General features: G+C 36.9%; 1 protein-coding gene across 2 annotated transcripts in view; it reads right to left on the bottom strand.

Annotated features, from left to right (window-relative positions):
* Nucleotides 1-3,646: 3,646 nt before the first annotated feature.
* The window catches only part of LOC311285724 (sialic acid-binding Ig-like lectin 13), a 36,809-nt gene continuing 26,555 nt past the window's right edge, over nt 3,647-13,900 (bottom strand). The window contains exons 1-7 of one of the 2 annotated variants that reach the window (XM_084435761.1): nt 7,770-7,835; nt 7,252-7,605; nt 4,800-5,117; nt 4,430-4,693; nt 4,208-4,292; nt 4,086-4,137; nt 3,647-3,976 (exon numbers count right to left, since the gene is read on the bottom strand). In XM_084435761.1, coding sequence (XP_084291887.1) covers nt 3,923-3,976; nt 4,086-4,137; nt 4,208-4,292; nt 4,430-4,693; nt 4,800-5,117; nt 7,252-7,605; nt 7,770-7,833 — 1,191 coding nt within the window. In that variant the 5' untranslated portion in view covers nt 7,834-7,835 and the 3' untranslated portion in view covers nt 3,647-3,922. Of the gene's footprint in view, nt 3,977-4,085; nt 4,138-4,207; nt 4,293-4,429; nt 4,694-4,799; nt 5,118-7,251; nt 7,606-7,769; nt 7,836-13,900 lie in introns of those variants that run through there. The other variant, XM_084435762.1, reaches the window with a different exon arrangement.

Genomic DNA, 13,900 nt, shown 5'->3' with positions numbered 1-13,900 from the left:
ATGTTGAGTAATGTTGTGTCAAAAAAAGTAGTGTTTTAAGCAAAGAACCTCAGCTGAGAAAACAGTTACTACAGACTCTCACAAAAGCTGGCCGTGAAGACATTACAATAAATAAATTATCTTTTACTGTAGAATTAGTGTAGAATGTAGGCTATAGCATGAAAGAAGTTTAATCACATTTGCAGATTGCAGAACAGAAGGTTCCATTGCAACACATTTTAAACATGGATTTCATAAACATGATATGAAGTAACACTGACTACACCCCAAGTGGCTCTATAAAATAATCTAAAGTGTCCCTTTTCTTTCCCCATAGTTTATCAGATGAGACTTTAATGCAGTATTCAGCATGTTATTCCATAACATTAAAGGGATACTCCACTTTTTTTGGAAATAGGCTCATTTTACAACTCCCCCAGAGTTAAACAGTTGAGTTTTACCGTTTTCGAATCCATTCAGCCGAACTCCGGGTCTGGCAGTACCACTTTTAGCATAGCTTAGCATAGATCATTGAATCGGACAAGACCATTAGCATCTCTCTCAAAAAAATGACCAAAGAGTTTAGATATTTTTCCTATTTAAAACTTGACTCTTCTGTAGTTACATCGTGTACTAAGACCGACAGAAAATGAAAAGTTGCGATTTTCTAGGCTGATATGGCTAGGAACTATACTCTCATTCCTGCGTAATAATCAAGAAACTTTGCTGCCGTACCATGAGTGCAGCAGGCGTAATGATATGACGCAGCGCCTGAAAATAGTCGACCCTATAGTCTACCGAGCTGGGGACTATTTTCAGGCGCTGCGTCATATCATTACACCTGCTGGACCCATGGTACGGCAGCAAAGTTTCTTGATTATCGGAGTTCGGCTGAATGGATTCGAAAACGGTAAAACTCAACTGTTTAACTCTGGGGGAGTTGTAAAATGAGCCTATTTCCAAAAAAAGTGGAGTATCCCTTTAATGTTAACTAAATGTTTTTTTTTGTGTGTTACTGTTCAATAAAACTATCCTTTAAACACACACTTTAATATGCAGTCAACATCGAATGAAACATTATATGGTCCTTGACTTTGACTTGAGTTTTTATCCCATCAAATTTGGCAGAAATCTGGGCTGAGTTTCCCGATAACGTTGTCTCTTAGCGCGCTACGAAGACTCTTAGTCTTAAGGTATAACTTAACTAAAGGTATACCATTGCTAGGCGTGTTCCCCAAACCATACCTTAGGAAGCTTAAGATATACCTTCTTACGTGTGACGTTACCCGGTGCTGTCCATGGTGATGGTGCTGAATCTGTTGATATCGATGGCTCGAGAATCAATTATTCTCTCGTGCAGGGGCTGTTTCACTGCATTATGTGAGAAAGCGGTGTTCTTTATAAAAGAAGCACTTCAGAAATAGTTGAAATTGCATTTATAAGGACTCATGGGATATTATAAAAAAATAAAAAATCCAAACTAGCCTATAATAGCCTAGCCTACATATTTAAAAATTGTATCATATATTGCTGCCATGATAACCATTTCAATTTTTTACGTGCTTTCTTCTCTTTCCCATTTTTGCTTGCTGAGGTGGAGCTGCGATGAAACATTGTTGTTGTAAATACTTTCCAGCATTTCAGTAATAGAAGTGTACATCTTATGTAGGCCTACGGTGCTCGGCAGTGATCAAAAAGGATTTAAACAGTGAATTTTGAATCTCTTCTTGTAAACTCAGAGATGTGGATTCAGACGGCAATTAAATTACCACACGACCTGTTTGTCAAAAAACAGTAGGTACTTATTTGGCCAGGGATTTTTACGCGGGTTGGATGAGAAAAAAACACTGATATTATGGATTCGGACGGCACTAAAATCACCGACTTACCCCTGTAAATGTTTAAAATACCGGACGAGCCCATGAGAAAAAATTAGCATCCGAATAGGACTTAACTGACAGTAGCCTATGCTGGCCTTTAAAATCGCTCTTTTATTAAATTAATAATATAATATATATAATTACAATTCTAACAACAATCAGTGTAATGACAATTTTATTCTTTGCATGAAAACACTTGAATTAGCCTAAATGAAATGAAATTAAAATCCATTTCACACAAATATTGAGTAAAATTGTAATTTTTTTGATTAGACAAGTATTTTAATTTTTAATTTTTAGACCTTTATTCACATCTAGTTTTGTTTATTTCTGCTCAAAGACTCTTATTTTGATTTTCATTCCTGTGTTTAGTTCCTGTTTCCATGGTTGTCATGGTTCCTAAGTATGGGCCAGTCCAAAAACACCATTACAGTTTTTGCAGTTGACCACTTGTCTACTTATATGACTTATTTCCATAGTTTGGCCAAAGTGTTCAAGTGGGCATGAAGCCTGCAAGTGTTTTAAGATTTTTGTTAAAAAATCACGTCACATCATGTGATATAGATGATCTACACAAACATTGATGCTGTAAATGATCGTCCTTCTTCCTTCATGGTAAATTCGCTGTAACAAAGAGTCTTGAGTGAATCATTGCTTTATTATCTTGCAATAAATGTTCCCGACCCTGCTTGTGGCATAAGGTGGTACTTTAAAAACATAAGGTTAGACTGGTAATGAATGACCACTGACTTCATGAAGACATGAATTAAGAATAAAATTGGAAGAGACAGAAAAGACACAAAACCATAAATGGTCCAACTTTCTGAAGGAGTAATCTAAACATATGACTGAACACAGGTAATCATGGTAACACTTACAATAAGGTTCCTTTTGGTAACATAAGTTAACTGCATTAGTTAATATGAACTAATATGATAATAATTCTAAATTAATCTTAATGTTCGTTTCAACTTTTAATAATACAATATTAAAATCAAATGTTGTATCTGTTAATATTATTTAATTGACCTGAGCTATAAGATGATCTAAAATCAATGAAGATTAATAAACAATGAAGATGACAGCCTATATCGTGTAACAAATAGCCTATATATATATATATATATATATATATATAACAAATAGCCTGTTAATTAAGTAATGTGGACAAATTGGACTTTATTGTATAGTGTTACATTTTTCCTAAGAGACAAAAGACAAAGTTGCTATTTTGGTGACAACACATTTGTATATTATCCAAGCAGATGACATTTTCTGTTAAATCATATGTTTATGATTTTGATGTAGAGTAATAGCAGACACACCATTACTGGGTTATGTTAAACAGACATAATTTGTTCATGTAACTTCAGCATCATGGAATGAAGTAATTTTAAGCGACCCCTTTAAGTAGTCTCAAAGTGAATTTTTAAAGGCTCCCTGACATGATTCAGGTATTCATATTTATATACTCATTCATCCATTAAGATTTCATTTATTTTAGCGACACTCAATTGAATTGATAGACTATAGCTAGCTATTTTCAAGTAGCAATCTTAAATGCTAAAATGTACATGTTCCTTCAGCCTATGCAGCTGAAATTAATTGAGTCAGTCCACAGCCTAACAAAATGCTCCACTCTTCTCCACAATGGTAACCCACTGTAATTTAAATGGTTCTAATAATTCTAATGTAATTGAACATTAAGCACAATTACACACTATCAAGTCTTCCCCTTTTCTCAATTTGTCAAAAAAAAAACGTTTTTACATTTATTTTCTTTTATTCAACCATATGCAAAGCATGCTGGGAACTAACAAGCACCGCCCAGTTTCAGTTAATGCAACACAAATCATTAATTTAATCCAACACAAACGGATTAAGTAAACTTAAATTTTACATACATTTAAGCAGATTGAACACAATCAATTTAAGTTAGGACAAAATGTACAGCAATTGTGTAGCTTGAGCTCATTTTAATTAAGCAATTTGAACATGCAGCAGTTTGTGGAAAAGTCAATTGCTCATTATGGATCATGTGACTTATGTTACAGCATCTGTCATTACACTCTTTTTATGAAATCATTTTCATAAATGCAATCGATCTGTTCACGATCCTGACAAAGCAAAAAAAAGTCATTATTTACATTTTATGAGAATGTCTATTATGATGTTTCTCATTAGTGATGGCAATAAAGCAGTCCTCTTAAAAAGTGTAGAACTTACCTGATCAGTTTCCCTAACAATGGATTCACTGGATGCTCTTGCCTTTTGCGCCCTGTATCAACAGGAAATACATAAATCACAAACATGATCATTTGTGGAACAAATATTTAGTCTTTGCATACCTTTTTAAAAGTGTGGCCAGAAGAAATAACAACAGTAAAGCTAAAATTCCTCCTACACAGCCGGCGATCAAAGGCACAGATGATTCTAATGGGTGGCAGATAAAAACAGAAATAAACAGATGTTGGTGTTCAGTAGATTATACACAAAATGACACAAAGTCAAGCCATAAAACCGAAACCTTTGATTAGAATTAGCATGTCAAATTTATAAATTAAGCTCACCTGGCACAATCAGCTGGATCTCTTCTGACATCTGAATACCATGTTCATTCTTTGCTTTGCAAAAGTACCAGCCTCCACTGCTCCTATTTACAGTAAAGATCCGTTGTTCTCCTAAATCCAGCTGATTGTCCTGTCCACGTTTGTGCCAGTAGAAGATCATGTTATTTGATGGACTGGCTTTGCTCTTGCAGGTCAAAGTCACATTAGTGCCAACAGAGACTGAAGCAGATGGATCGATGGTGATGCGAGTTTCTTTTGGAGGAACTTGAGGGCAAAACAGAAACTTCTTTAGATAAACTAGATGTTATAATAGTACACGTCTGAACATAATAATGCTAATGAAAGAACATAACTACCCTAAATCTCTTACACAGGACTTGTAGCATCACGGTGGTCTCCACAGTTGAGTCTTTAGATGTTTTTCTTGGATATGTAACATTGCAGGAGATGTTCTTTCTGTGATCCATGTATGAAGCTTTGAAGGTCATGTTTGAAAACACTGACTGGGTTTTATCAGGTTTCACCTGTAACTGTGTTGTAATGTGGGCAGATTCAGGGATGTTGGACCAGGATATTGTAGGAGGTTGTTTGGGGCAGGGGGCTTCAGCAGAGCAGCTCAGACTGACTGTTGTTTCCTCCATCACTGCTTTCAGATCAGTGGGTTTAAGGATGAGAGGCTGTGGTGAATCTACAGGACAAAGTGTACATGTTATAAAATACTGTTACATTTAAGGAAAACATACAACAACTACATACATACTGTAATGTCAGTATAAATGGAAGACACTAGTTAGTTAAGAATCCGTCTGTTTACTTTTTAGTAGCGAAACGCTACAATACTTAAAAAATTAATAAGCATTCCCAGATACTTGATTTTGTCCGTCCGGAATTTATTGGTTATTTGTGGTTTGCTATTGCTGTGGTCTCATGTGAGTGGCAGGTTATCCCGCCCTCATGCCAAAAAACACCATCAGAGAAGAGAAGGCATGTCGTTGCAAAATGGAGGGAGAGTTTTTTTTATTAAATATGTTGAGGGCACATGAAATAAAAAATAGTGAAACATATCAAATATGTTTGACATCCTTTGACTGGATGGAATCCGAGTGTGTGACCATCATACACTTCTCGATTTTCTGTGAAATCTGTCAACTCAAATCTGCAGACTGGCTCTGACTTTCGACAATAGGTTTACTCGTCCAGACTGTAAATCCAGATTGTGTTTTGTGTTTGTGTAATGTATTTTATAAATATATTTTGTGAATTGCTTTTTTGTGTATATATATTATTATTTTCATGCATATTAATTGTTTTTTGAGCATGTGAAATAAGTTTTATGTGAATTTGCCTACGCATGTGTGCATCATATCTTTTCCGTGAATTAAGTCACCATGGAATCAAAATTGACATTTATTGTTATTTTTTTTTTTTTAAATTAAAAGCATGTGCCCTCATAATCTTTAATCAAAATAACTCTTGCAGCGACATCTCTTCTCTTCTCTGATGACGTGTTTACTGGCGCGAGAGCGGGACAACCTCACTCACATGACATCACAGCAATAACAAACCACAACCATCCAATCAATTCTCCATTGACAAAATCAAATCCCACCCTACATTATTCTTGTTTAAGAAACCATATTACTCAGATATCATCACTTTTGGGCAGAAAAAACTTCAAAACGCGTATCTTCAAAAACGCTACTTTTCAGGAAAATGGAAAAACACTGTATTTTTTAAATAATTAAAAACCGTGTTGTCAAAGTTGATATTGTGGCTTTATATGGTCAGACACTTGCATGTGTCAATATATTATTAACATTTTACCAAAGTCAAGCTCAAATTGAATGATTAGGTTTTTTACCAGAGAATTTCAGAGATGTTTGGACATACGTGTTTTGCCGTCATTAGAACAGCCACATTTGAGGCAGTAAGTAAAACAAATTAAGTTTTTATCAACTTACAGATTATAAAGTTTATGTTACGTGGGCAATTCTGTCATTTGGTCATAATTTCATGTCATTATGGCTATGCTAGTCTAAGAAACTCTTCTCTGTTCCTCAAATACCTTTATATATATACCTGTGCGACGCACCGGTCTTGTATCTCTTACGGAGGAGCGGAAGCATAAAGGAAGGAGCGATGACAGTGGAGATCGAGAGAGGCCAGGCCTGGATTTTATGTTGTGTTTTATGTGACAGCAGTCGTCCGTGAGGGGCTGCTGTCTTTTACATTTTATTTTTGTATTTGTTTGTTTATTTATTTATTAAAGTCTTTGAACATTCACCAGTTCCCACCTCCTTCTTCCTACAACATCTAACTGTTACACACTGCAAAAGAAAAAAGAAAAAAAAAGACTCCCTCCAAACTGCATGCGGCACTTTATTTACGATACACGAGTGGAGTTATGAGGTTTTACCAACAGACTGAGGTTCCAATGGACTTACGAGGTTTAGTCACAAGCTATTTTTAATACTTTTCATTGGTCAGATATTTGCCAAACCAGACGTACAGGGTGATCAATAGTAATGATTAAAATAAAAATGACCAAATGTGGAGATCCAAGGTTTCCGCTCAACAGTGACGATATACGCCACATAGAAAAGACTATCACAACTTTTGTTTCATGCTGACTTTACTAATCTGGCTTCATATAGGCAAAGCTTAGGGAAGTATCAATTGAAACATTTTGTTTAACAATGGAGGACACCATAAATTCATTTTAGTTATAAAAATATTCAGGGAATTAATCATGAATCATAATCAGGAAGTAATTTTAAAATGTCACAACAGATTAATATAGTTTATAGTGGAGCCCCACTTACCAGAAACAGAAATGTTGATGGGATTCAGATATGAGTATTTCCAGTCTGGTGACTTTATTTCCACCCTGAAGTAGTAATTGTCTGAATGATTGTTCATCACATCATAAAAAACTGTGGTACATTCACGCTGACTAAGATTTCCAGTTATCTCTATACGACTGAATCCTTTGCTGATGTTTGTCCTTCCATTATAAACTACCAAAGCCCATGGTTCGGGAAAAGGATAACGCTTTATCCAGAAGCCAAATATACATGTTGCATTCTTCAGTTTGTTCTCTGGCCCATAAAATGTACAAGGTATCTGCACACAAGAGCCGCTCAGTGCTGTTATTCTGCTTGGCAATTTTGCAGTTTCTGAAAACAGAACAGCAATATAAACATACAAACACCTTAAAATATCTTGCTTTGTAAAATGAGTGTAATTCAGGGTACAAAATTAAAGCTAAATTAAATTTCTTACAACCGGTCTAAAGCTTTCTGATGATTTTATTTTCAGTTAGACAGCGCAAGGAACTCACCTGAAGATACCAGTACAAGTTCATCTGTAATGAACAGAAAAGCCATGAACAGAATTATATACATCTTGAGTTCTGCAGATACAAACACACACAAAGACACTATGAAGACAATTTACAGTCTCACTCTTTTTTTTTTTTTTTAAAGATACTCCCAAATCTTTAAGCATTATATTTTCTGTATGTCTCCTCATTAGGATTTTATTATGATTCGTATTTTCATGTTAATATTTTGTCTTACATGAATATATATCAATAATTAATTGTTTTGGTTACACTTTATTTTAAGGTGTCCGTGTTACATGTACAAATGTTACATTTAAGAACTGAGTAATACTAATTAATCACATGTACTTACTATAGGGTTAGGGTTATAGTTACATGCAATTATGCACAATTTATAGTAATTACTATAACTAGATGCACATGTAACAAGGGCACTGTGAAATAAAGTGCTACCCTTTAAATAAAAAAAATTATTAATGTGATAGAAATTGATTGAACATCCTTACCTAGAGCAGTACAATCTGTAATTCAAGGAAAACCAGAAGTGAATAATTTTGTTCTCTTCACATAGAATTGTTATGCAAATATTTTTAGACAGTTCCACTGTGGCTTTAACAGTTAGATGATTTCCATGACCAAATAAAACACAAACAAAACCCTCTTGTCCAAAAAGTTCCAAGCATGCTGTAATACATACACACTATACTTTAAATTGAATATAACAAATTTCTATGATTTCTGTACTTCAGCATTTTAAAATAACAGGTGACACTTTTTTAATATAGTATGCTGACTGTTGTACTTCCTCATGTGCAGACCTGGGGCCGTATGTATAAAGCCACTCAGAGTAAAAATTTAGTCTCAAGTCTGTCAAAATTATAAGAATGACATAATTTTACTTTTATTCCTTTCCATTTCGGTTCCTAAGTGTTAAGACTTGGGCTCAGCTCGTAAATTATTTAAGAGAGCTGGAGAGGTCTCCTAACCTAGTTAGGAGTAACAAGATGGCAGCAGAGAGGACGTTAAAAGTTTAATCATCAAGGTATTCTTTTTGTAACTTACCTTTAAGAAATTTTACAGCAATGTAATGAAATGAAAATAATAATTATATTTTGGCGACTGTAAAAAGGCAGCAGTGCACCTGTGATGACTCGAGCCCTTCAGTCCACAGTTAGCAGGCTCTTGAACAGCACTATTGTGGCACTGACCACACCAAATATACAGTGATGGCCAAAAGTGATGTGCAGAGTTTTTTATTTTTTATTTTTTTATGACCCTACAAGTTTGCTTAAACCATCAAATTATGAGGAAAATATATTTATATTTTTTAATATTTTAAAATATGAGGGAAGAACAAAACACTAAACTTAGTGAAGGTATTTATCTGACAAAATTATTTCAAGTCACCTTTATTTCTACAGTGCTTTTTACAATACAGATTGTTTCAAAGCAGCTTTACAGAGTTAACAGGAAAATAATGCAACAAAGTTAGTCTTGGCTGTACAGCAGCACTAGAAGAAAATAGTGTCATTGTCAAGTTCAGTGTTGACGAGGACAGACAGGGATGGCTGAGTAACACGAGACCTCACGGCGCATGACATAATATGGCGGCTCCTGTCTGACTGTAAACAACCCAAAATAAATAGTTTAAATATCTTTTTTTATAGAAAAAAATATATCTTCGCTTGTGATGGTACAGACTATCACTTTTCACTGTGTGCACCGTATCAGATCTCAAAACAATAACAATCGACCACGATTGATCATCGCGAAATTTGAACACTACAAACACAAAGAACTGGTTCAAAAGCAAGGCAGGCAACTTAAAGGCACAAACTATGGAATCAACGAACAATACCCAAAGGTCATTCTTGAACGACGAAACTTATTCCAATCCGAAAACAGAAAATGCTGACAGTTATATCGCGATAAGGACATTACTCAATGGCTTTTCTGAACGCTTCTTCATCCCAGAGTCAGTAACTGCCATAATCACAAATGCAACTAAATTCTCTCTCTCTCTCTTTCATTCTCTCTTTTATTTTTGTATCTGAGATGTGCTCTTATTTTAGCACCTAGGTCTTGTGCCCCTCATCCCCATGTTCCACCCTATGTATGTATTTAAGTTTTTTGTTGTTGTTATTGTTTTTCTTATGTATACATTGAGTCACTTTTGTATTTGTATTTATGTGAATCTCCCAACAACATTGCCTTATGCACACACACATATTCACTGCCATACCAGCTCAAACTCATGCACTCACACTTACACATACAGTACTAACAGGCCCACATATCAATATACGTTTATGTTTAGTTTTCACTAAAACATGTCAACTGTTACTTTTTTAACCTGGAATGTTTGCGGATTTGGTTCTCAGACAAAGAAGATCAAAGTTTTGAATCATCATAAATTACAAGCCGACATTTGCCTTCTACAAGAAACACATCTATCAGAATCAGATCATAACAAAATTAAATCATCGAAGTACAACCACTTATTCTCGGCTCACTACAACACAAAACAAAGAGGTGTATGCATTTTAATAAGTAAAAGAATCGGTAACACTTTATATTACGACCCGCAAACAACTGCGTAAGTAAACCGAAATTACGGTGTACGTTTCTGTAATTATAGTGTAATTCCGTGTAGGTATAAGGGAACAATAATTCAGTTTTGGGTAATAAAGGGGTAACAAGCAGGTACAACCTGCAAAGAACTTTGTAAGTAAACCGAAATTACGGTGTACGTTTCTGTAATTATAGTGTACCTCCGTGTAGGTATAAGGGAACAATATGTTAAGTTTTGGGTAATAAGGGGTACAACCAGATATACAAGCAAATTATTTATAATGTAGCCTAATTATTTTAAAACTAACATGTATATAATAGATATAATGTGTTACTTTGTTGTTTGAGTATACTGTAGAAAGTATTTTTTTTGTAAATTAAAAGTCAGAAATTAAATGGGATCCTTTATTGTATATTTACTGCACTTACCCTGTAACTACACAGAACAAGGGGGTAACAAGCACCACTTTAATTTACAGCCCGCAGGAGTTACACTTACCCTGTAACTACACAGAACAAGGGGGTAACAAGCACCACTTTAATTTACAGCCCGCAGGAGTTACACTTACCCTGCAAATACACAGTAAAACGGGTAATAAACACTACTTACTATGTAACAATACGAAACAACACTATTTGCACAGTAATTACAGAGAAAGGTACTCTTATTAAAAAAACAAAACAAAAAACTTTTAATTACACAGTATATTTGCCCTGACATTTAAGTGTCATTGCAATACAATGTGATAAGGTAAGTAGCCTACTAAGTACTACATGGTACGTTCTAAATTAAAATCATAGCAGAAACTAATTTCTTTGGCTTAACGTTAAGTAGTTTAGTAAGAAAAGCCAATAAATAGCAGTGCCAATGTTTTTCTAAATCAGCTGTTTATAAAATTGTTTCAGATTACATTTTTATCATACTGTGCTTACATACAGCCATATATATATATATATATATATATATATATATATATATATATATATATATATATATATATATATAAGTTTAATTTACAACCCACAGATGTCAAAATTACGCTGTAACTACATTGCACAAGAACATATTTTGCCATAAATGTGATAAAAACTTACAACAGACGTACAATTTTTGCCTGGAATATATTAACAGAATAGGTACCTGTTATTTTAAAAATAATTATATTATAAATAATTTGCTTGTATATCTGGTTGTACCCCTTTATTACCCAAAACTTAACATATTGTTCCCTTATACCTACACGGAGGTACACTATAATAACAGAAACGTACACCGTAATTTCGGTTTACTTACGAAGTTCTTTGCAGGTTGTATATCTGCTTGTTACCCCTTTATTACCCAAAACTTAACATATTGTTCCCTTATACCTACCTGGAGGTACACTATAATTACAGAAATGTACACCGTAATTTCGGTTTACTTACTCAGTAGTTTGCGGGTCGTAATCTCATTTGTTCATAACACCACAGTTATAGACCCCGAAGGACGATTTATTATCATTAACATTTCTATTAATAATAGCCCAATTACAATTGGCAACCTATGGCCCAGATGACCCATCTTTTTTCCAGACTTTTTTCTCCTCCATTTCAAACCTTTCTAACTGTTCAGCCATAATAGCAGGTGATTTCAACACAGTTCTAGACCCAACAATAGATAGATCTAAAAGTTCAGGCAATAAACGCATTTTGCAATCTACAGAAACCATAAAACAGTTCATGAGTGACTTTGGTCTTGGCGATAGCTGGCGTCTACAGCATCCAAATGTTAAATGGTCATATAATGCCATTTTTGTACAAGCTAATATGATTATTTAGGGTCTAAATTAAAAGTTTGTAATATACTTTAATTAAAAATTCTCATTAGTATTGTAAGAAAACACTAATTTTACCTGGTCAAAAACAACTCTGTTTCCAGCACGCCGTTTAAGTGCATGTGTCTTTAAATGATAATGAGCTTTGCTCACCCGGCCCCTCTGTTCTGTGCTTACACCGTTTGTAATAATAACACAATAACCATAACGTGTTGTTCATTATAAATGTGGGATTATGAATTATATTGAGAACGTCGTACATAGAAAACCAGCTTTATACTGACCCTCCTTTGTAAAGCAGTCTGGTGTGTGAAATGATTCACGCAAAAGTGAAAGCATTGACGTTGATCGTGGGGAATATTCCTTTTGAAAACAAAACTCAGCCACTGCATCTTCAGCGGTTCGGATTTAGGAACATCAAAATGACTGCTGTGTTCCTTATTACACCCAAGAACAGAACACCACAATCGCTTAGACAGCATTCTGCTCATAGACAGTGCTCCAGCGTATCAATAATGACGCGCGGACTATGATGACAGCTCACTTACGAGCGAGGGCGGGTCTGTGTTGAAACGCTGCTGTCAGGGGGCCATGACGGAGCAGGAGACCACCCCTCAGGCGGTCCAGGCGGAGCAGGCTGGTCAGGGGGGCGATGGCGGAGCAGGAGACCACCCCTCGGGTGGTCCAGGCGGAGCAGGCTGGTCAGGGGGCCATGGTGGAGATGACCCTTCTGGTGGCCATGACGGAGACGACCCTTCGGGCGGCCATGGCGGAGACGACCCTTCGGGTGGCCATGGCGGAGACGGCCCTTCTGGTGGCCATGGCGGAGACGACCCTTCGGGCGGCCATGACGGAGACGACCCTTCGGGCGGCCATGGCGGAGACGACCCTTCTGGTGGCCATGACGGAGACGACCCTTCGGGCGGCCATGGCGGAGACGACCCTTCTGGTGGCCATGACGGAGACGACCCTTCGGGCGGCCATGGCGGAGACAACCCTTCGGGTGGCTATGGCAGAGACGGCCCTTCTGGTGGCTATGGCGGAGACGGCCCTTCTGGTGGCCATGGCGGAGACGACCCTTCAGGCAGCCATGGCGGAGATGGCTGTTCAGACGTCCCAGATGGACCAGGTGGTACAGGGAACCCTGTCGGCACGACCGCCATGGTCCCCTTAGAGGACGTACCAAATTTTATTGGGATAGTTAAGGGGTTTTGGCTCAGGGTTGGAGGAGGTCAGCGGCAAAGGCGATTCAGGGCTGGATGAAACCAGCAGGGAAGGCAATTCAGGACTGGACGAGACCAGCGGCGAAGGAAGCTCTGGGCTGGACGGGACCAGCAGCGAAGGAAGCTCTGGGCTGGACGGGACCAGCGGCGAAGGAAGCTCTAGGCTGGACGGGACCAGCGGCGAAGGAAGCGGGGAAGAGGGTTTTGGCTCTGGCTCGGGGGGCATGACGCTCACAGACTCTGGCTCGGCGGGCATGACGGTCACAGTCTTAGGCTCGGCGGGCATGACGCTCTCAGTCTTGGCTGGACTGGCGTGAAGTGCAGGCTCAGCTACATATTACATCATGGAAAAACTTATTAATAGAGTACATCGCCATGGAAAACTTGTCCACCTCCATTCAAAACAATACACTAGAATTACACCCCTCTTGGTCGTCTCTCATTAACTCCTAACAGTCATAAAATCCGCATATAAATGATGTCGTTGTCCAGCTCAGTTCAGTTCTCATATAATGGTGTC

Source organism: Rutilus rutilus (assembly GCF_951802725.1).
Source record: "Rutilus rutilus genome assembly, contig: SCAFFOLD_59, whole genome shotgun sequence".
Classification (NCBI taxonomy): domain Eukaryota; kingdom Metazoa; phylum Chordata; class Actinopteri; order Cypriniformes; family Leuciscidae; genus Rutilus; species Rutilus rutilus.
Note: the sequence above shows the minus strand (reverse complement) of the source record. Positions and strands in the feature narration are given on the sequence as shown.